This window comes from Dermacentor albipictus, unplaced genomic scaffold, assembly GCF_038994185.2.
Source record: "Dermacentor albipictus isolate Rhodes 1998 colony unplaced genomic scaffold, USDA_Dalb.pri_finalv2 scaffold_27, whole genome shotgun sequence".
NCBI classification, from domain to species: Eukaryota; Metazoa; Arthropoda; class Arachnida; order Ixodida; family Ixodidae; genus Dermacentor; species Dermacentor albipictus.
In genome coordinates, this window is record NW_027225581.1 from 3,522,594 (window position 1) to 3,547,340 (window position 24,747).

General features: G+C 45.4%; 1 protein-coding gene across 10 annotated transcripts in view; it reads left to right on the forward strand.

The window, feature by feature from the left end:
• The window catches only part of LOC135910419 (uncharacterized), a 299,314-nt gene that overhangs the window by 137,462 nt on the left and 137,105 nt on the right, over window positions 1-24,747 (forward strand). For 6 of the 10 annotated variants that reach the window (XR_011509968.1, XR_011509973.1, XR_011509966.1 and 3 more), the window contains exon 2: window positions 18,218-18,258. The exons of the other annotated variants lie outside the window; for them this stretch is intronic. Coding sequence is in view for 2 of the 6 variants with exons in the window: in XM_070529678.1 (XP_070385779.1) it covers window positions 18,218-18,258 (41 nt within the window). In the remaining 4 variants the exon portion in view is untranslated. The remainder of the gene's footprint in view (window positions 1-18,217; window positions 18,259-24,747) is intronic. 10 annotated transcript variants of the gene reach the window in all.

The window sequence follows — 24,747 nt, forward strand, 5'->3', positions numbered from 1 at the left end:
CCATGAATACGAAAAGCGGGAGACCAGCGTGAACGATAGAGCGGGATCGGGATACACGGACAAGCGGGGAAGCCAGGTCGGAAGTCGGGGCGGATAGTGAGACCTGAGTGGCTCACTTTGGGGCGCCGCTCGTTTGCCGCTTTCGGTATCGCCGACGCCCGACGAACTTTTCTGCGCCAGCTGGATCGGCGGCGAACGACGATTTCTCCGCCGCCGCGCGTCGCGCGTACGCCGCCGGGCGTCGAACGCCGACTATTCGTCGCATATTCGCTCCATGTATTCTGGCCTTAAAGGCCAGATTGAGTGTCCGACTTTTTCGAACGCGCGCGCGGCCCTCGCAAAAGTCTACCGTACGCACAAACTTCCCTGTGCCACGGTGGACAATCTGCTGCACCCCTCTGGCTGCATCTCGAGCCAGAAGCGCCTCTTCCGAGCGATTCTGGTGTTCGCCGAGGACATCGCCCTGGCCGATCGCCTCTGAGCCCCCTCCCCGCGCTTACGGTGTTTCGACCGCTGCTGCTGCTTCCCTCTCCCTTTAACCACTCTTTTCTACCCCATCCCCCCAGTGCAGTGCGGTTGAGGTGTCCTCATCTGAGAGACAGTTACTGCACTGCACTTTAACCCAATTATTTCCTTCCCAAACAAGAACCTCTCTCTCTCTCTCCGACCTTTTCAGCAGCGCACGCGTCCCGTCGTCGGTCCAATGTACTTTTCTCTTTTCAGTATCCATCGACGAAGCTGCAGAGTTGGCTTCCGTGGTTGGTGGATAGGCTTTAGCGTGGCAGAACTTTGAAAATAACATGCAGAAATAAAAAATAAACAGGTGAGCGTTTGCAAATATGGCCGACGAGAGGCGCGAGCGTTCAGTCGGCGACTGGGTGTATATCAATACATATCAATACATATCTCAACAAAACGAACGATGATCATTTGTTCTCTAAACGGCCGCAGTACATAATCTGTGACTGTTACAAAACGGCTAGGCGCATCATCTGTGGAATGATGTTGCTGACTGGTGTCGCTAAGAGATAAGAGATGCTGGCGCAAACACTATGTGATGAAGGATGTCATCGATAGAGGCATGGACAGTACATTGCGATGTCTTGTAAACTGGCGAGCAGAGGTCAGGGGCCTGTGAGGCAGGCCGAACAGTGTACATTGAGTGATGGTGTGCGACATGTGAATGTCGCATAGATGAGCAATAGGTTGGTACTTTCCAGCTGTATAGGGAGAGACAATGAACGGAGCGAAGAAGGTTAGCCAGCCATTCGCTGGCATGCCGTAAGTAGATGGGTATCAGAGCGTTCTTGGAGAGCGCAGCGGCGCCTTTCGCCTTGTGGGTGCTGTCGGCAGAACAGAAAAAGTTTGCTCTTGGTGACTACATTATTAACAAACAGGATGGGTAGGATGTCAAGCAAGGTATCAGAATCGAGCACAGACCTAGGCCAATACTAAAGCCAGATGTGTGTACAGATGATGTGGTCCTAGTGGTGGTCTTATGTGACGGCATCACGGGAATGTCCGCATATGTTCTTACCATAGCACCGCCGGCAGCGTCAGAACACACGGGACGAGGAATAGACAGAAGCCTCTTTTTAATGATGGCGCGCAAGGCGGCCATAGGAGGTGATGGTGCCAGATCCAGTAGAAGAGTGTTGCGTGTGGAATTTCTCACTTGTGATAGTGCGCAGGTTCGTACTCTCAGGGGGTCAACCGTCTTATGTATCTATGCGAACATGAAGGGACAGCAGTTAATGAAGGCGCTGGTACATAGTGATGATATCTTTCACGGCGGTAACGTCCAGTCCAGCCACAGCGTTGAAAGCAACAGTGTTTATTCCCTGAATGATTTGACGAATGCGGACGCTTTCTAATGTAGTCGAGTTCACACGTCTGCACAGGACGGAAACATCTTCAATTTAAAACATGTACGACCCTCCGCAAAATCGAACACGTTTGTAAAGTTTTTTTTATTTTTTATTTAGTTGCGAATAAGTAGAACGTCCAAAATAACGCGACACTTCTGTGTAAAAGTACCCGTCTGAGAGGACACATTTGTTTTGCTACAATGAAGCTTTAGTGGCATTGCAGAAGTGAAAAGGGACGTTATGGCGTTTATGAGAATTGTCCCAACTATTATATCGCTGACTTGATCCTAATTCTCGACCCAGTCTTTGAAGTATTCACCACGTATGCAATCGAACCGTTGGAGGCCATGCTGACAGCTGCTGATGGTCCAGACGAAAAAGGGCTACGCAGAAATGATGGCGTTATTTCTACAGAGTTCGTCTTTCCTGGACATTACAGAAAATAGCAGGGTGATGCGTCAACCTGAGCGGAGCCCCAGGGACAAACTTTCAGAGGACTTCAGTAATAAGGAGCAACATCCATTACTTCTGAGAACCATCTTCATTGTCGAAGATCCTTTGCCGCAAAGACAATGAAGTCGCGGCTCGTGGCAATGAGGATGTTATTTCGCTAGAATAGCAGCTTGGGCTTGTTGGTTTTCCATCCTGCTAGTAACAGCGCAAAATATAGACAAGGGACGAGACAGGAAGACACCACAAGCGCTGCTAGAATAGCAGCTTGGGCTTCTTGGTTTTCCATCCTGCTAGTAACAGCGCAAAATATAGACAAGGGACGAGACAGGAAGACACCACAAGCGCTGCTAGAATAGCAGCTTGGGCTTATTGGTTTTCCATCCTGCTAGTAACAGCGCAAAATATAGACAAGGGACGAGACAGGAAGACACCACAAGCGCTGCTAGAATAGCAGCTTGGGCTTGTTGGTTTTCCATCCTGCTAGTAACAGCGCAAAATATAGACAAGGGACGAGACAGGAAGACACCACAGCGCTTGTGGTGTCTTCCTGTCTCGTCCCTTGTCTATATTTTGCGCTGTTACTAGCAGAATGAGGATGTTGTTACGAGGAGTTGTGAAGAAATTGATTTACTTACAGGGGATGGACGATGATCGTAACGTGATTGTAGCGCAGTCCGGCCTCTAAAACTCCTCGTTCTCTTCGTTTTTTTTATTTGTACGTGCCTTTCGTATTTGTTACAATATGTACAGGTGAGCGACCAATGGGACTAAGAGTCACACGTTGCCGAATGGGGAGTTCGAGATGACTATGAGCTTTCCCACAAGCTTGGCCTTGGGAAGTATAGCGAGCTGTTGCAGGGTATTGCCGCCAGCAATGCGAGAAGTAAAAGACGATCGACACATCCCAAAGGCGTTTCAAGAACTTCCACACCGCGAGCGTCAATCAAAGCACCGCAAGGCAACGCTGGGCCGGTGCTGACCGACCGGCGGCTCCTGTGCGAGAATCGGATGATTGGCACGCGACAGGAGGCGACAAAGAGGATAATGACATTCAAAGAAGCGAAGCTCGAAGGACGTTTTCTTGTTGTTGTTGGGTATTCATTCGGTTTTTGTTGACGGGCGCAGGTTTGCCCATAATGAATTAGTTCTCGTAGAAACGGCTGTCGTAACTGTTGATTACAATAATAACATCACTAACACTGAAATATGTGTGTTAAATTATAAGAGTTAGTAAAGAAGAAAGAGACGAAGCGGGGGATTAACATATTGCAACCTACGTAGAGGGCTAAACATTGTCACATTAGAAGCAGTTCTCAAATGCCTTGTTTCAAGGACGCCTGCCGTGATATTTAAACATTTCCACAACACTGACTTCATGCAGCTGTACCAGACGCAGACAGACTGCGACATTCTCTCCTACTTGTATGATCTGTGCAAAGCAATGGAATCCTTCTATCCAATGGAGAGCTTGCATCATGATGTTAAGCCTCATAATGTGAACATCGACAAATAATGCAGAATTCGGCGGGTGAAAGACTGATGTCTTTTTGAATTCTACCATCCTGACCAAGAGTACAATGAGTTGGATCAAGGCACTTCTAGGGACTGAAGCTCTTGATAGGCCACCAGATATAAGATTTCTCATTGTATATATATATATATATATATATAGACTCTGGGCTGTATGTTGACCCCAAGGATACTGCGCAGGGAGCCTTATTTTCATGGCCATGACAGCGGCCAGTTAGTCCGCATTGCCAAGGTGCTAGGACTTGACGAAACTTTTGAATACCAAAAAGTGCCTGCATCATCTTGACCCGTTTTATAATATCTTGGGAGGCCATTCATGCAAATGGTGGGAGCGCTTTGTGCATACAAATACGGCATTTGGAAACCCCAGAGGCCTTGAACATTCTGGAGAAACTTCTTCGCTATGGACATCAAGACTGCTGCCAGGGAATCCATTCAGCATCGTTTTTCAATCTAATTTTTAACCCTTTTATGACAGCTCATTTTCTTGCCAGAAAAAGCTGTTCATTTTTTGAATAAATGGGAAGGAACGTCGAGAATAAACATAATTAGCCGGAAAAAAATATGCGGAATGTTTTTAGCAATCGGGGCTTCTGGTGGTGGTGATAAACATTATTGAAAGGGGGAAGGGTAAAGGGGGACGTGGCTGAGGGATTTGGCTCAAGTAAGGCCCTGGGCCTGCTTGGCCTTTTCCGCCCAGTCCACCAGTTCAAGCTGTCGGTCGACGTCCCCGGAACAGAGCCAGGCTGTCCAGTCAGTCTCGCTGCTGACGGGGAGGGGCATGAGAAAACGGGAGCGAGGTGCATTCCCACATGATGTGTGTGAATGTTCCTGTTTCTGAACAGAGCCTACATTGGTCGCTTTCCCTGCCCCTTGTGATTTTGTTAATGTACTTTGGGTGTGGGCATATGTTTGCCTGAAGTAGCCGAAACGCGACCGCTTGCGTTTTATCGAGCTGCTTGACCGGCGGAGGGAACGCGCGACGCCTCAAGCGATACCTATGGGCTATTTTACGATAAGTCTCGCAGGGTTCCTCGTGTCCCAGGGTTCCTCGGGGGTAAACCTCAGCCTAAAATTGATAGTGGGCTTCACACCAAGATACCTCAGGTTTAGTTTTTAATTTGTATAGACAACTGTGGTCGCATGTGAACATAAGTGTACGTATCGCTTGCTTTATATCACATGCGTCACACCACTGTAGCTGGATATCATGCATCGGCCTGTCTCCTCTAACGTTGATTACAAAAAATAGTGATTCATGTGCCAAATTTCTTTTTCCTCATCTAGTGTCCCTGATTTATATCACCAAATGACATTTGGTGCCCATCATTCAATGGTGCCCATCAATGGTGCCCATCATTCACCTCCTCCTGTATCTGCATGCGGGGCTCCTGTGGACTACAACGCCCTAGGCATGTTATCCACGTCACCGCTCACGTCATCTAGTGTTGCTGCACTGGGCAGCACCAGCTCGACAGAGCGGGTCAAACGTTGCCAGTGCAGATGTACTTCAAAAAGTGGCCGCTTGCTGCAGGGAAGGCAGAAGCGCCCACCCGGCATGCCCTGTTCGCAGGCCAGCGTTCATTCACCAGGCGGCTTCTTCCTTCCCCTATTCCCACCACGAATGAAAAAACAGTGGTTTGTCAGTACCAGGTTGTGCATTAGGTACTAACGCTTTCTTCCTATTCACTTTTAACTTCCTCCTCAACACACTTCGGTTTCACCCTGTTTTGTTGCTACACTGTAAAGCTTAGTCTACCACATGTCATCCCGTTTTGTTCCTCTTTTCTGCACATGTGGTCTATCTTCATCATGCATTAAAAAACTGGCTGTTACGTGCAGTGTAGAGAGTGCAACCATGACGTAGATGCAGGACTCCGCTTTATTTCTCCAGTGTGAGCCAATGAACACACCTGTTCTTGTATATTAAAAAGAAGCCTATATGGCTAGGCGAAAAAAAAATATTATGCGTGACTGTGCTATCGTAAACACCAGGGTCAAGTGGAGCTGGGTGAAGACCAGTGAAGTAATGACAAATCGCACACAAAGCTCACAAACCCAGCTCTGCATGGTGGACCACGCTTGCCTAGATATGCGGGCCATGGGGCTCCCGGACGTCTAGGGGCCCAACCAAACTTAAATAGATCGAATAATATTTGATCCATCCATCCATCCACGAGTGCCGGCAACGCGTACCTACGGCGTCCGCGATTCGCGTGGCCAACGCTGTAGTAGAGCGAGAGAGATAGAGAGGGACTCTTTATTAGAAAAACAGAGCATTTTGACGGCACGTACGTAACCGCTGGCATGCTACTCTGTATAGGGATGGCGAATGGGATTAAAAGATTCCAGAGGAGAGTGGGAGAAAAAGAGAATAAAAATTAATATGAAATGTCCAAGTGCACCTTGGACATTACAAATGAGATTTGAAATTTCAATTTGAAATTTGGACATTTCATTTGAAATGTCCAAATATTTACAGATGACATGGCGGGTAAATGTAGGCTATCGTAGACGAAGCGTGCATTCTTTAAAGCTTTCTTATTAGACCGATTTCTGACAGATATTTCAACAATAAATCCAAAACCCGCTGCTATTTTGAAGGGCCGGGCATTAAACCTAGGATGCTCGGCAATGGTAACGGTTCGTGGCAAATCATGTACATTTGTTGCTCAATTAATTGTCTCTCGTCACGGTACGTGGGGCATTCTAATATGTGCTTCATTGTCTCTAAGTTGCGATAGTTATCACAGTATGGGTTAGTGGTAAGCCCTATGCGATACAGATAACTGTTAGTGTATGCCACGTTCAGTCGAAGCCGATGGTACAATATCTCTAAGTGTCGAGAAAGTGGTCGTGGAATTTTCGGTCTCATTTCTGGGTGAATGTAACACAAGAAGTTATCTTGGTGAAGCGACAGATTCCAGATGCGGTCTTTTCCTTCATAGGCATATTTTTTTGCCATGTTTCAAGCGTCGGCTTTTGTAGAAAATGTTCTTTTGAAATTGTGGTATTGGAGTCCATTTTTGGCAGCTTCATCCGCTCTTTCATTTTCCGAAATGTCGGCATGGTCAGGTACCCACTGGAACTTGATGCAATGCCCAGCAATCTTAGCCTTGTGGTGAAGATAAGCAATGTGAAATGCTGCAGTTTGATTATTGCGATGCTTATGCCTCTTCCACATACTTTGTGGAGCTGCTTTTGAATCCGTGAAAATCACCCATGACTTTGGTGGCTGCTGCCGAAGTACATACACAAGGGCCTCCTTAATTCCATATAGCTCTGGTGAAGTAGATGTAGCTCATGATTATATTGCGCTTAGTGTTACACTGACGATTTTAAGTGAAGGACAGGACGTATTTTTGGACAGTATGAAACAGTTGGTAGCATGCGCTACGTATGTGCACGTCTTGTCCTAAACTTAAAATTCTCAGTGTAACACTGAGCGCAATATAATCATGAACGTTCACCAACTAGCCCCCTTCATTGCTTTACTAAATGATGTCGCTTTTCAAGACTATCTTCGCAGAAGACACTTCAGATTCACCTCCGCCACGTCATTCATACGAAGACTCACATTTTAAAGGATATTTCTAGAACCCGTGCTACATCAGGCATCCGGAAGCATATCTATTTTGATTCCTGCTCAGGCGTCACAAATTATGCCACGAATTATGCCATTTTTGTTCCCTCTACAGGGCTGTAGTAGACGCCACGGTTGTTTCCACTCTGTACGGAGCGGCGGGCGACGAAGACATCGACACAGAGTAGCAGCCGCCGGAAAAGAAGGCCCCACCTCCCTCGTCTGACTGCCTCTGCCTCGCGTGTCGCCGGAGAGGGCAAGCATCCGTGCCGCGTTCCTCGCTGCATGAATGCCTCTCCTTCTCCCCCGCTAGGCTCCACCCTCCCTCGCCACGTCATTATGCTGCGCGATGCTATTTTTATGCTCTGATTTCGCTCTGTCTCAGCTCTTTCTCCCCCAAGTCGGCGAAGCTGTGGACACAATCAGAAACCCAGCGAGGTTACAACAGCTCCAATGTGCAATCCGTCTGTCCACGCCTGTGCAAAGAAAACTATCATGATCATCAATGGCTCTAGCGGCGTCGTCTTCTTCCACGGCTAACTTGTTGGGGCCATAGAGTTTCCTACGACAGATACACGGAGATCAATTGGCTCGCGTCTGCTGCCGCGTTTGTCACCTCTCGTGTATTCACAGACAGTTTCCGCATGTAATCGAGCGATGTGCGTTCATGTTTACCTGTACGCGCGTGCCACCGTGCAGGTTAACTCAGTTAAAACATATTGACAGGCTAGTTGGTTTGAATCCATGATAGAATGTGTAAGCGCGACTTAAGAAGGACGCAGAAAGAAGCAGACACCCAAAGAAAGCGGTGTCTCCGTGTCTGCTTCTTTCTACGGCCTCGTTCAGTCGTGCGTAGACGTTCTATCATTGTTAATTTAGTTAGTGAGCGAATGTTTACAAGTTTATAGGCTGATAAAGCTACTATTCTTACTTCGTACAGCTATCTCCTAATTTTCTACCGAAATCGGTGCTTCAACTTTTTGGCGGAACTGCAAATTTATTATTCGACTTATGTTATAAATGTCTCTTCTTCATCACTTGAACAAAGGTATTGTTCCGATGCGTAATAAGCAGCAGGCCACTGGTATTGCTTGCAGTCCATGCCGTCTATGTATTCATATTCATGGCGGTAATATTTGCGAACAGGGTGGCTGTTTCTTTTGGGCAGTATCACGAAGGTTCGTTTTAGTTAGATACCAATAGCTCACCTAGCTTATATATCGTAAATTCAATGGGCGTCACCAAGCGAACGTGGAAAAAACTGTGAATTTTATCAGCTGCGGCGATTCATGGACATAACAGCTGCACGCATGGCTTCTGTCGTTAGTTTTCTGCCACGTCTGACCGTGCAATAACGTGTCGCTTGAAAAATATGTGCTATCTAGTGTGAAAATTCGTCGCTGGAACTGAGCACAGCCTGTTTGAAAGCTACCCACGATACCAATTAAACTACCAGCCTCTTGATGTGTGAAGCGGTGAGTAAAAAATCAGTGCTTCGCATTTTTAAGTTTGAATGTTATTGCGTACGAGACCGATAAAATAGATTTCATTGCGTACGAGACGGGTAAAAGAGATAAAAGCCATTTCTTAAAAGCGGAAAGTGGTAATGAATATAACGTTATTCCTCTTCAATGCAAATTCACACAAGCTTCTTGCTATTATGCCACGTTGCTAAAAATCCTAACCCGGATTAGAGCAAAAAATAGTAAGCAGCTTTGGCTCTTTCTGCATAAATGATACGTGGCGATAAATTCACTGCAGAAAACCGCACATGTAGTTCCGCTGATATAGTTGGAATAATGGCATGTTATACATAGCAGAATGACTGTGTTTCTTACACCTAGTATCTGGAAAAAAATCGTCTAATCGAGGCTTCACTAAGCAAAGATCAGGCAATGACGCATTAAGAATTCGATGCGACCAACGATTGATTCGTTGAAATTCACCCCCACCGTCGGCGTCTGAGACGCACCGTCAGGGACGCTCTGCGCAGGTGGCTCAGTGGGTGACTTTGGGCTCGAAAGACAAAGACGCTGAAGTACGAAAGAACAAAAGCTTGTATTTACAGATAAAATTACAAAGTTCAGTTACAAGATTGTATAATTTCAACGGTACATCGGCTGCAAAGAGATACACTGCTTTGGACCACATAGGGCGACCCTATTTCGGCAGCGCCGATGGTTCTTAGCACCGAAACAAGGTCCAGAACTACCGATCGGAGTGCTGCGGCTGCCTTTTCTAAACGCAACACTCCGCCCAAAATCTTCGCTGGCGTATAACGGCCGGTTGACGTCCCAACTGGACAATCCATCCACCAATCACTGCGTTTAGCAGAACTTGCATGCGTGATTGGCAAGTGGAACAGCCATCAATCAAATAACACTTTTTAGTACAGTTCAGAGTGAAGAATCCTAAGCCAAAATACACAATATGCATCAATAAAGGGGTGAGAATCACGCCAGCTGTAGACGCTGCAAGTTCCGAGAAACGGCACGCGAGCACAGCTGGCGTAACAAGTGCTTACTAACAAAACACATGCGCAAAACCTGAAAGCCAGGAAACGTCGGGACCTGTTGCCTGTCCTCGAACACGTGCGTCACTGAGGAGCACGGGATACTTGTCCACCCACCAAAGTCGGCTCCATGCCCGGACTGTAAGCCGAACATTCCCTCGGCGCCTCGGAACCGAGACAAAACTGTAGGCTCTTGTGCGGTTCCAAGAACCCACACTCCGGCTTCCATGACGCCGCTCATATTTGTTCACCCCTTTGGACTGGACTCTATTTTAGCTGGATGTACAAGGAAACAGTCGATGTTTCACCAACGAATCAGGAACCTTTCTGGGTCTTTAAACAATAAACCTAGAAACGTGATTGCTTCAGTGAATGAACTAACTTTTGATTGAGCATTTTTTGTTTGTATCTTTGTCATGGCATCATCATTTCGCTTTTCAGGATGACGGACAAAAGAAAAATTATTGGTGTGCAAGCTGCCTACGCCAAGTCATAGGAAGCTCAACGGTCACCATAATGGCAACAGGCTCATTAGATATGCGTGCTCCACCATGAAATGTTTGGAAGTTTACCAGATAGAGAGGTGTGAGCCTTATTAGGATTACAGCTGCTGACAGTTTTCGAGGGTGCGTAGCGGGAATGCTAAAATTTGATATGCATGCTTACTTGCTTCTGAGGGCGTTGTATGACAATCGGAGGAGTAACATGTTGCGCCCCAACTTGTTTCTTTTCTGTTTATCATTGCCGTGACGACCAGAACAGAAACAATGTAGCAAGCTCCTACTTGCTGATGCAGTAACTCAGTCGTGCGCTCATTGAAAATCAGCTTGACGGGTGTTGCGACCAAGTATCACATGCGCATTAACAAGGTTAATTTGTTACATGAAAACTCAAGTAAGTTTAAAGCTATCAAAAACGCTCAATGCAATTCTGTGGAATTGATACAAGTTGACAAAAATTCCACCAGTCACCCTTGATTTTATTCTTCTATTTTTACAGCGAAGCTGTATATCGCTCGCCGAGCCGTCCGTTCATCCGTCTGTCACCTGTATACCGAAAACTACTTGGGTACATGAGCGAAAAAAAGAGAGGTGCACGTTTGGTTGAACCAGTAGTGACGTCGTAGTGCTCCGTCGCCACCGAGCGCGTGCGCAGCAGTTTCTCTTCGGCCTAGAAATGGGCTGGGCACGCGTCATAGGTTCTCTTAGAGCAGTCAGCTTTCGATCAGCGAAGCCGCGAGCATAATCGGAAACGAACTCGTCTACGCTGTGTCAATGCTGTTGTCCAGGCGCAAGAAGAGGCTCGTGCAGCCGAGTGGAAGCAGCAACTGCATGTCAAAGATCCGGCAGCCTACCAAGCCGTCGTTTAATGAACCATCGGGATTAACCCACTTATAAGCACTGGGGTCGCATCTTTCAGCTTCACTGAGTAACCACCTGTACAGAGAGCTTGGGCCGTGATTTTTTTTTTATTTCAGTTATGTTCGCGTCCATATGATAATAAAGAGGCAAGTGGTTACAAAGTAATAGAGTAAAACAAACACACTAGTGCAGTGATTTCTGATCATCCTGATTATAGTATGTTTGCTAATGTTTTGCAAAACGTTTGTTATCGGTGATGGCTACAATACTTTAGGGAAGGGGGTTCCATTTCCAAGATGTACGGGTGAGGAAAGATTGAAAAAAAGACTTCGTGGAACATGCATCGATTCCTACGTTATTGTGATGCTCAATGCGGTTTTATATGTACTGAGGCCGCAGTATGAAGTCGGCGTGAATAGTCGTATTATGGAAAATGTTATGAAATAAAGAAAGATGGGCTACATTGCGGCGATTAGATAGTGGAATAGGTGCTAGTGTATTTTTTATTGAGGTTATACTCGCGGCATGGTAGTAATGACAAAAATGGAACGAGTAGATTAATGTGTACTAGCTCAAGTAAAGTAATAAAGTTAACGCTACTCCGATCCCATATTGCGGATGCATATTCTAGTTTCGAGCATCTTAGGGTCTTTTAAATCTGCAATTTTAATGTAAACGGTGATCTGGTAAAATGCGCATGTGATTAGCATAGTGAATGACGTACGCTATATTATTGTCCCGATTTAAGTTATTTGTAATGTGTACATGAACATACTTATATGATATGGCGAAATCTAAGGGAACGTTGTAAAGATGGTAAGTGCTAGGATTAGAAATAGGTCTAGATAGCCGCACTATTTTACATATGCGTTAACTCTTAAAGGCTCGTGTAAATTTGGCACGAAATCAATAACTAGGCTAGTTCTGCACTGTCAGAGATAGCTAGAAAAGGCAAGCTTACACAACCGCCCAATCCACACTTCCCAAAGATGACAAATCTGTGAAAACAATTTTTCGTCCTCTTCAAACAGCACATGACAAACATGAGCCCAGTATGTTTCCAGAAAGTTTTGGAACATCCTAGGAGTAGGTTTCGCATAACATTCAGCCAATCAACAGTGGAAGAGCAAGGGAAGCCTCAGCGTGGGAACTTGTCTTCGTCGCACCCCGCAGAAAAATGCTTACCTGTTGAAGCGTTGGCTCACGGCTGAGGCTTCCATTGCCCCCCTCTGATGCTCAGCTGAAGTGTTCATCTTCTTGAGACCTCTCTTCCTTGTTTAAATACACAAGCCGAGGTGCTTTTTTAACATTAAACCGTAAATCGCATTTTCCAAGAATCCATGACCAATAATTGTGCTTGCTTATATGTCTATTTAGTGTCCTTCTTTACTAACCAAATATTTACAGAGGTCCTCGTAAGCACTGTTGTCTCCCTAATGTCCGTCGGTTTCATACGAGTACTCCGCTTGTGTCAAAGCCTTCACTGAAGCACCAGAGTACTAAATGTGCCGCAGTAGTATCCTGAGCGCAAAATATTTGACATATATTTAGCACAGCGTTTTTTTCCCTGCACTTCGTGCCTCTCGCCAGTGTTATGAAAACAAAGAGAAATTGCAGCTCCAGCTTACCTTGCTGACAGTACATCTTTAGCGAGCACTTTTTTTTCCTTGCTGAAATCGGCAAACAGCAATTATACGTATAGTATGAACACGTCAAGCAGCACTATACGCAACACATGTGCGAGCGTAGCCCAGAACAAACATCGTTGTCTGAAGCTTCGTTCTCTGTGCTTTAGGGGCACACCCAATACTATGAAAAAACTTCGCTCGGTGTCAACTTTCAATTGCATTAAATAGATGATAATCTATCTTGGTTATTTGTCAGTGCCTAACAGCAATAACTCTACCCGACCTGTGCAAAAATTGTGGAGATGTACCTCTTCATTGACCTTTGTCAATAAACATGCAAGCTTACTTGTTTGAAGTGTTTTTTCCCAGGTAAGGCTTTTCAGTCGCCTGGCGATATAATATGGATGTTTACAGTCATCTTACAGTACCATACACGCGAATACCTTACCGAAAGCGGTAACGAAATGCCTGAAACCAGCGAGCGAGATGCGGGACGAGTCCAACCAGCCGCTACCATAGCAGCCATTTTGCTCAATACGTAATTGTAAGAATATAAGTTTTGATTTTGCCAGCGCCACCTTTCAATCGCATGCTGTAGTTCACAGCGCCACCTGTGCTCTCATTTCCTTTGCACTGTGCAAAATACGGTTTCGCTTCTCAAAGATTATACTGGTGCTCTGTGGGAATACGGCGCGCTTGCCCCACCCCTACGCACGCGAGTTTGAGCCATCATTGTCGGCTGACCGTCACAGGCTTTCACTTGGACACACAGCGTATGGCACGCAAGGATATTGTTGTCGCGAGATAAGTTGTAATGCACATCTGCATTGCAAAGAAAATCTGTAGAAACTGCCAGAGGTGGTTAACCCAGTTCACCTTCGCTACTTTCCTCCTCTACGACGCTTCTTTTTTCTCCATTTTCACTTTGCTCAACGTTACCTAAACAATCGGGTGCAGCGGTGGCGTAGAGGGGGTGCAGCGGTGGCGTAGAGGTAGAACACCGCCTCGCGTGCAAGAGGTCCGTGGCTCGACTCCCGGTGCCGGCAATTTTCCACCGGAATAAAAAAAAATCCGCGTGTGATAAAATTGCATAAAACAGGCCTGCAGTGTGCCCTGATCCCGGTGACCAGAACCGGTAACGCACTCCCTCACCAGAGCAGGATTGGCCACCCTGGTGCAGTACTTGGCCACAACCTCCTATATGAACAACACAATAAAACCCCGGCCCTCAGTCCCCAGCAGCTGTGAAGCAACTGACCACGGCGGCGGTCAGACCTGCGACGCAGCATAGGGTGCTAAGAATCACTGGCTCCGGACAGGCCGCCATTGGAATATGAAACTGGCAACGTTTAACGCTAGAACGTTATCTAGTGAGGCGAGTCTTGCAGTGCTATTGAGGGAATTAGAGGGCAGTAAATGGGATATCATAGGGCTCAGTGAAGTTAGGAGGCCAAAAGAAGCATATACAGTGCTAAACAGCGGGCACATCCTGTGCTACCGGGGCTTAGTGGAGAGAAGAGAACTAGGCGTCGGATTCCTGATTAATAAGAATATAGCTGGTAACGTACAGGAATTCTACAGCATTAACGAGAGGGTGGCAGGTCTTGTGAAACTTAATAAGAGGTACAAAATGAAGATTGTACAGGTGTACGCCCCTACATCCAGTCATAATGACCAGGAAGTCGACAGCTTCTATGAAGACGTGGAATCGGCGATGGGTAGAGTTAACACTAAATACACTATACTAATGGGCGACTTTAATGCCAAGGTAGGCAAGAAGCAGGCTGGAGACAAGGCAGTGGGGGAATATGGCATAGGCTCTAGGAATATCAGGGGAGAGTTATTAGTAGAGTTTGCGGAACAGAATAATATGAGGATCATGAATACCTTCTTCCGCAAGCGGGATAGCCGAAAGTGGACGTGGAGGAGCCCGAACGGCGAGACTAGAAATGAAATAGACTTCATACTCTGCGCTAACCCTGGCATCATACAAGATGTGGACGTGCTCGGCAAGGTGCGATGCAGTGACCACAGGATGGTAAGAACTCGAATTAGCCTAGACCTGAGAAGGGAATGGAAGAAACAGGTACATAAGAAGCCGATCAATGAGTTAGCGGTAAGAGGGAAAATAGAGGAATTCCAGATCAAGCTACAGAACAGGTATTCGGCTTTAACTCAGGAAGAGGACCTTAGTGTTGAAGCAATGAACGACAATCTTGTGGGCATCATTAAGGAGTGTGCAAAGGAAGTTGGTGGAAACTCCGTTAGGCAGGATACCAGTAAACTATCGCAGGAGACGAAAGATCTGATCAAGAAACGCCAATGTATGAAAGCCTCTAACCCTACAGCTAGAATAGAACTGGCAGAACTTTCGAAGTTAATCAACAAGCGTAAGACAGCTGACATAAAAAAGTATAATATGTATAGAATTGAACATGCTCTCAGGAACGGAGGAAGCCTAAAAACAGTGAAGAAAAAACTAGGAATTGGCAGGAATCAGATGTATGCGTTAAGAGACAAAGCCGGCAATATCATTACTAATATGGATGAGATAGTTCAAGTGGCTGAGCAGTTCTATAGAGATTTACACAGTACCAGTGGCACCCACGACGACAGTGGAAGAGAAAATAGTCTAGAGGAGTTCGAAATCCCACAGGTAACACCGGAAGAAGTAAAGAAAGCCTTGGGAGATATGCAAAGGGGGAAGGCAGCTGGGGAAGATCAGGTAACAGCAGATTTGTTGAAGGATGGTGGGCAAATTGTTCTAGAGAAACTGGCCACCCTGTATACGCAATGCCTCATAACGTCGAGCGTACCGGAATCTTGGAAAAACGCTAACATAATCTTAATCCATAAGAAAGGGGACGCCAAAGACTTGAAAAATTATAGACCGATCAGCTTACTGTCCGTTGCTTACAAACTATTTACTAAGGTAATCACAAATAGAATCAGGAATACCTTAGACTTCTGTCAACCAAAGGACCAGGCAGGATTCCGTAAAGGCTACTCAACAATAGATCATATTCACACTATCAATCAGGTGATAGAGAAATGTGCGGAATATAACCAACCCTTATATATATCTTTCATTGATTATGAGAAAGCATTTGATTCTGTCGAAACCTCAGCAGTCATGGAGGCATTACGGAATCAGGGTGTAGACGAGCCGTATGTAAAAATACTGAAAGGTATCTATAGCGGCTCCACAGTCACCGTAGTCTTCCATAAAGAAAGCAACAAAATCCCAATAAAGAAAGGCGTCAGGCAGGGCGATACGATCTCTCCAGTGCTATTCACAGCGTGTTTACAGGAGGTATTCAGAGACCTGGATTGGGAAGAAATGGGGATAAAAGTTAATGGAGAATACCTTAGTAACTTGCGATTCGCGGATGATATTGCCTTACTTAGTAACTCAGGGGACCAACTGCAATGTATGCTCACTGACCTGGAGAAGCAAAGCAGAAGAGTGGGTCTAAAAATTAATCTGCAGAAAACTAAAGTAATGTTTAACAGCCTCGGAAGAGAGCAGCAATTTACAATAGGCAGCAAGGCACTGGAAGTCGTAAGGGAATACATCTACTTAGGGCAGGTAGTGACGGCGGATCCGGATCATGAGACGGAAATAATCAAAAGAATAAGAATGGGCTGGGGTGCGTTTGGCAGGCATTCTCAGATTATGAACAGCAGGTTGCCATTATCCCTCAAGAGAAAAGTATATAATAGCTGTGTCTTACCAGTACTCACCTACCCAGAAACCTGGAGGCTTACGAAAAGGGTGCTACTCAAATTGAGGACGACGCAACGAGCTATGGAAAGAAGAATGATAGGTGTAACGTTAAGGGATAAGAAAAGAGCAGATTGGGTGAGGAAACAAACGCGAGCTAATGACATCTTAGTTGAAATCAAGAAAAAGAAATGGGCTTGGGCAGGACATGTAATGAGGAGAGGAGATAACCGATGGTGTTTAAGGCTTACGGACTTGATTGCAAGGGAAGGGAATCGTAGCAGTGGGCGGCAGAAACTTAGGTGGGCGGATGAGATTAAGAAGTTTGCAGGGACAGCATGGCCACAGTTAGTACACGACCGGGGGTAGTTGGAGAAGTATCGGAGCGGCCTTTGCCCTGAAGTGGGCGTAACCAGGCTGATACATATTTCATTTCATTTATTTCATTTATTTTCACCTTAAATGCCCGGAGGCATTACATAAGGCAGGGCTTTAATCCTTGTAACAATGTCAGAAGAAATGTACAGAACAGTAAAGAAACAACAATAAACAAATACAAGCCAGGAACAATTGCGAAAAAAAAACGAACATCGTGTTAGAGTAAGGGTAAGTGTGATCGGTAATTAAGCAGTGTGGTTATTTAACATTTCGCGGAACGTTTTACGGTCAGTGGATGACACGATATCTTCTGGGAGATGCTTCCAATGGGTTATAGCGTCGGAGAAAAATGAAGCGTACATGGCAGATGACCGGGTGTTAATATTTGCTATGGGACGACTGTGGCTTAAGCGAGAGGATGTACGTAAGGGTGGATTTAACGGGGAATGCCTGGAGTGTTGATGGTATTAAAAGTTGTGAAGCAAGCAGAGACGAGACATGATCCGGCGGGAAGCAAGTGATGGTAGTTCAAGTGTACGTTTTAGTGCGGTTATGCTGGTATCACGAGAGTAATTGGAATTTATAAACCGAGCAGAGCGATTTTGTATTGCTTCTATGTCATAGGTTACATATGATTGGGAAGGATGCCAGATAGATGACGTATATTCTAACTGCGGACGTACCAATGTTAGATATGCTAGCTTTTTTATTTCTGGTGATGCGGCTTTCAGGTTGCGTTTTAAATATCCAAGGGTGCGTGAAGCATTAGAACAGATGGTGTCAGTATGAGTCGCCCATGATAGTGTTGATGTCATCTGAACGCCGAGATATTTGTAAGACGCGGCATGATTGATAGGAGCTGAATTTATTGTGTAGGTGTGACTGCTTAAGCTGTGGTTGCGGGTGAATGACAGAGCTTTGCATTTAGTAAGGTTAAGCGGCATGTACCATTTCTCGCACCATACTGCTATGTTATCGAGATCCTCTTGTAGTGCGGTGATTTCATTCGAGCCCTTGATTGGGGAATATAGGAGACAGTCGTCCGCGAAAAGACGTAATCTATTCTTAATGTTAGCAGGTAAGTAATTGATGTAGATGAGGAAATGTAGAGGCGATAAACCAGCGCCCTGTGGCACACCCGAGGTTACGCTGCTAAGAGATAAATTATGGTTATTTGCAGAGGAAAACTGTGCGCACCCTTTTAAGAAGTGTTTCAGCCAGGTAAGCAAGCTTTTTGGGATTCCGATAGATGCGAGTTTTTGAAGTAGGTGATTGTGGGAAACGCGGTCGAATGCTTTTGAGTAATCCAAGAAAATGGCATCAATCTCCATATGAAGGTCCATGAAATGTAGAATGTCATGGGTGAACTCGGCTAGTTGGGTCTCGCCTGAAAATAGTTTTCTGATGCCGTGCTGGTGAGGGTAAAAGAAGTTGATAGATTCCAGATGAGACATTAGGTTGGATGAGAATATATGTTCTAGAAGTTTAGAAGGAACGCTGCTGAGAGAAATTGGGCGGCAACTAATAGCACGGGAGCGGTCGCCAGTCTTGAAGATTGGTACAACCTGGGCCTCCGTACAGTCGTCGGGCAAGCTTTCAGTGTTTAAGGATTGCATAAATATTAGATGTAGCACCTGGCTAGAAATATTACTGGTGCTAACTAGTATTTTTGCGTTAATTCCATCACACCCGGCTGAGGTGGTTAGTTTGAGTGAATTAATTAGGCCACATATGCTATCAGGGTTGTTATTGATGTCTGGCATTAATTTTACTGGGAGTGGTGGTATTGGTTCAATGAGAGTGTCATTAGTGTTGGAGAAAAATGAGGTGAAGCAGTCGTTAAGAGCTGACGCACATTTCTCAGAGTTAATGAGATTACCATCCGGATCTGTTAGGTCAATCTGTCTAGAATGTGTCTTTACTGAAAGTAAGCCCCAGAATTTGTTGGGGTTTGATCGTAGGATCGTAAGAAGGTCATGATTAATGAAGTTATCTTTGGCTATCGTCAGCTCCTGAATATATTGGTTAGCGCACAGTTGGTATTTTTCCCAAGTTTCTGAGTTATTTGTGAGTTTATCTTTTCAGGAAATCCTTTTCTTATTAGTAAGGAGAGTTTTCAGTCATTTATTAAACCATTCATTGTTAGAGTCGGATTTCACAAGAACTGTTGGTAGGTATCTAGTCTCAAGGTTGAGCAATACATACTTTTAAAGTTCACAGTTGCTATCGACAGTTCTTGATAAGTAATACTGCTGAAAATCATAAAAAAATTTTGGAGTTCGTTATTTACGGCGTCAAAGTCCGCCCTTTTGTAATCATTTATTATTTTTGTTGTGGGTGACTTTTTCTTAAGCGCTATTGTCATGCAGATATGGGTAAGAATGTGATCGCTAAGACAGGGTAGTGTGGTAACGCTCTTTAAGCTACCAGGGCAAGATGAGAGCATAAGGTCAAAGGTGTTATCCCCTCTTGTAGGACATATCACTGATGTAGGTTGAAGTCTAGAATAAGGTCAATAAATTGTTTAGCTTCGCATAACGGTCACCTGTTGGTTACAGAAATCAGAGGCCAGTTAATGTTAGGGTAATTGAAATCGCCAAAGAGGTGAATAGGTGCGTTAGGGAATTTGTCAGTGATGTCGGTTAGTGCTTTACGGAGTGAATCGCAGAATGACGAATGGCTGTCCGGCGGCCTATAGCACACGCCAAAAATTGTCCTTCCAGCACCATTGTAAGCGTAAGTCCACAATAGTTCGAGATTGTCATCCCGACTGATCAGGGAAGATGAGAAGGTGTTTCTGATAGCTAATAAAACACCCCCTCCTCTCCCGGTTACTGCGACCATGGCGATACAGAGCATAACCGCAATTCGGAGGGAAAATTTTGCTATCTCTTACGTGTCCGTTTAGCCACGTTTTAGTTAGTACTATGATGTCGGCATCGATGTCGTGAGAGAAGATGCGAAGTTGTTCTCGTTTGGGCAGCAACCTGCTCATGTTAGTGAAGGCTATGTTAAGGAGAGGTAAACATGATGGACGATTGCGGGATGAGGTTGAAGTGATAGGCTTCGTTGTCCATCATTGAAAATTCGCAATTCTGCAATTCGGGTTTTATCGGGTTAAATTTGAAAATTAATAATTTATTCGATTTGCTCTAACCGGTGGGCAACAATTAGGGCTAGATTTTGGGCTGCTTTCAAGAAACTATTGCAAAATATGGCGTTTCTTCGGTAAATAATTATTACTCGCAGTGAGAGGCAACGGTCAGTTTTGAGAAAAGAAACATTTTATTCACGAGGGCTGGTCATCGACGTTCTACAGGTCCTTATTAACATACATAATGATCTACATGCGCAACATTTCGGTTTCCTAATGAGACGTGTCTGGTCTCTGCAGGTACCTTAGCTGAGAGAACGTTCGCTCAATGTCACAGCTGCCATTTGCTAGGCACAACAATGATAACGCTGCATTTGCTAGCCTTGGGTAACGCACAGTTGCGTCGTTCCAAAAGTCCATCACTTCAACACCTTCATTGGTGGCGCTTGCTTCCAGCAAGTACTGGTTGAACTCCTCGCGAAGCGAGCCTACATCGTCCATCACGGAATTAAACATAGGTCGGTAGTCATCAAACGACTTACTCAGCAGCCGCTTCTGGAACGGATCGAGTACGGCTCCCAGTTTCCACAATGTCAACTGGTTTTCTTCTTTGTCTGAGACGTTCCGTTTCAAAGTGCAGTACCATTTTGTGGAGATTTTGGTGCAAAACTCTTCACAACAAGTTTTTACTAATACGGCACTGCTCTTAGGCAACATAGACAAAACAACTTTCGCCCGATCACTTTCACCGATCATCGTGGAAAGCTCGTTGACAGTCTGCTGTAGCTTGACGTTTACGAGGTGATCGAAGCTTGACATCAGGAGTTCTCCGCTTTCACGCGTTTTCTGCTCGAGTGCATCTCTCATTAAGACTGGCTTTGCATAAAGAACCTCTTTTTCAGAAAGTATCGCTCCAATAGGTTCCGCTTTGGTGCTATCATGCAAGCATTCAACAAGTTCTGTTAATGAGCTCCACATTTCTATGACGACAACAAGCGCTTTGTAGAAGCTTTGCCATCTGTTCAGAACTACAGAAGGAGGCTTCTTTGCATCAGCGCCAAACAGGCTATTAGAGGCACATATTTCGATGTACTTTTGGTTCAGCTTGTTTGCGTGCTTAAGTAATGCTCCAAACATGATCACTGCGGATCGAACATCAGACACGCAAGGTGACGATATCGCATGGTCAACGCTCACACGGATCAAATGGGCTAAGTCCTTTACATGCAAGATGTGGATCGCTTCAGCTTCGCAGATCTCACGTACCATTTTTCGCATGTACTCCGCGGAATCTGTGGCTACGGCTACAACATCCTTCCACGTCTTGCCCACAGTAAGGACAGCCTTGCCCACTTCCCGGGCCACTGTGTAGCTGTTCGAAGCATTAACTCTGTCGACGTCGACTAAACAAACCTGCTTCTTTTTTGCTTTTTGACTATAATAGCACAGCAGAGTGTTAATGGTAGGCACTCCGGTTACGTCGGGGGATTCGACGACGATAACACTCACTTTAACGGCTTGCATATCATCACGGATTTTCGCCATGTCCTTGTCAAAAGCTTCTTTCAGGTATTTAATCCGAAGTCGCTGTCCTGTCGGCACAGTTTTAGCGGCCTTGCAGTATTTGCGTACGACATCCCCCAGAGGTCCGTCCGCCTGACGCATGCTGATTCCACTGTACGCCAGGGCACGAACGAAGTCGTGAATCACGCCATCCGCTTCATTTTCTTTCGCACGCTTCCTACAGAAAACAACGAAGAGCGTTGGCTATGTTCCCGCCTTTTCAGCTTCTTGGACCGCTATGTTCAAGTTCTTATGATGCGATGACGCGAGATGCTCGCGAATTCGGTCGTAGGGCTTCTTCGCTGGATCGGTGACCATCTCGGCGTTGCAGTACTTGCACACCAGCGCGCGGCTGCCTTCAGAGTCTTTTGTTGTAGTCTGCAAATCCTCGTGTTCTTTGCACCAATCATCCAATGTCTTTCGTTTTCTTCCCATCGTGAACTTTAGTCAGCAGTGCTGCGAATGCACGAGGTGTAAATATCGCCGCTGCGCGTGCCCAAGCTGCAGGAGCTGTGTTCGGGACTCCAACGTTAGATGGCGCCACGGGGCCTGCAGTCAACGATTGTCTGTCTGTCTGCCACTTTGGCAGCCTCTCGCCTGCGCGCCAACTGGTGGCACAGCAATTCCGTGGGCACAGTTGCTTCAGAAATCGGGAAAAATCGGCTTTTACACGATATTTTAGGAACACGTTCGGGGTGCAAAAATCGGGTAAAATCGGGTTTTGCCCGAAAACGAACAACCCTAATTATATTCAAAGAATAATAGACTGAAACTGGAACAGAAAGCTGGTGTCGGTATTTTCGATTCAATAATTTTGAATTGGGGACTTATTGTCGGACGAACACTTACGGAGGAGACACTACTGCATTGGCATGATGCATTCCTCGACCAGCCATTAAGCACTGGATGACACAATGATATCTTCAAAAGCTGTGGTCAGAGAATACATCCTTTTTTCAGAGTTGACCAGCCTAAGATATCAAGGCAGTATAGGAGTTGGGTACCTTCAAAATTCCATGATAAAATGCTATACGTTTCTTTGTGTGCACAATAAAAGAATGGGACAGTGTTTTAATAGCGCATTGGAAACACATCGAACAAGGACTGCTTGGCAAAGGAATTTATTGCGCGCAGTTTGATCAGTGAAAGAGATGCATGCACTTTGTCAGATCCTAATTATATTCTTTGCATCAGAGCTTTCAGTCGGAGATAGTAATGGGCCAACTTCAAACTGCATATTTTCCTAACAGCTAAGTGTGTTAACCACAAATACCGTCAAATACAAATCTGCGTGTCTCTTTTCATTAGCCATGCGAACAGGATGTTAGGGCCTGTTATGTCAAACCGTAGCTGGCAGGCATGAAATTCACCATGCATCTCCACATGTAAAAAATAAAAAGCGGAACCACAAAACACAGTGCAAATTAGTCGGTGAATGATGCGAAACAACAGGTAACCAGGTAATAAAAGGTAATAGCAATTAGGTAGCAATCAGCCGCTAAAAAATATCATACGATCAGTGAACAATTACTTCTATGAAAAATTATTTGCACTAAATTTTTCACAACTTGCAAAGAGAGCTTTACCTATTAAAAATCCCTCATATGTGCACAGCACTGTCAAAAAACGAGATTAGCTTCGCAACTTAGTAACCATTATCTGCCTACTTACTACACAAAACTGAATTTTAAATTGAAGGAGAAATGAAAAAGTAGGTGTTGTGTCAATGATGGTTTAGCGCAAGACATGGTCTTGCCACGCGTTGAAAGCTAACCTTGACATCACCAAAATGTCAGTGTCCCTACATTGAAGCAGGGTCTTTAAATGATGAACATGTAGCACATACTGGCATTCGCGCATGCCGTCACCAAATGAAAAACGCGTTTGCAAAGCACGGGCAGAATAACGACGCATGTCTGGCGCGTGCGCATACACAGACAGAACGCTAGCCGTTCCCGAAAGCACTCGCGCAAGACAATGTTCTTACAGGGAAGCAAATCCGGCCGGCGTGACAGCATTGCACGACGCACAAACGGCACCACTCATGATCACTACACATACGTAGAACTGCGCACAACAAGCCCGAATGAAGTGTGTAGATGACATCACTCGACACAAATCTCGTCGTCGATTACGCCGCTGAGAAACGCGAATACATTTAACTTTCACAAACCAAACGACGATGTCCTGCGAATTTCGAACAGATTTCATGGCCCGGACCGGATACGGCTTCTCCGCAGGTTGCTGTCCTCCCTGTTGAAAGCAATGTCAGCAACGCATTTGAAACAGGCCGCGTAACTCGCGTAACATGGAAATACTATGCCGCTACAGCCATGCAATCACGGTTGCCGGAACCAGAGATGCCGACGTAAACAACATAGCATAGCTCTATCATGGGAAAATGACGTCATTTCCCCTCTTTGGTTGTAAATTTACAACCTTGCATTGCAGACTGAGATTTATAAATAGTTCCTCAGTTCCACGACTCTTCCCTTCACGCCGAGCGCGCCTTCTTCCTACACACTAAACAAAAATAACGCGAAACGGGAGTAAACCGCTCGTCCTGTATCGCATTCCCGTTTCTGGGTTTTTTTTTACTACGTACCAGTCGAGGTAAAAATTTACTACCATGCTGACCAAGGTTTTTGTATGTAGAAACGAGAGTAATTTTTTAATCTGTGGGAAGGTTTTTAGGGACGATAGTGGTACTATATTTTTACTGCCATCACGAAGTTCTAGAGGCTATTCCTGAGAGTTATTTTTCAAGCCCATTCGCGAGTTTCTTGGGTCTGATGTGGGAGTATTTTTTTACCTCATTCATCCAGTTTTCTAGGCTATTCCTGGGAGTTATTTTTAGGCCTATTCTCGAGTTTGTTGGTACTGATGTCGGGGTATTTTCTTACCTCGTTATCACGGTTTCGTAGCTCTACCTGAGAGTAATTTTTCAAGCCCATTCTGTGGTTTGTTGGAGCTGATCTCGGAGTATTTTTTTACCTCGTTCATCAGGTTTTCTCGGTTCTTTCCGAGAGTAATTTTTCAAGCCCGTTCTGGAG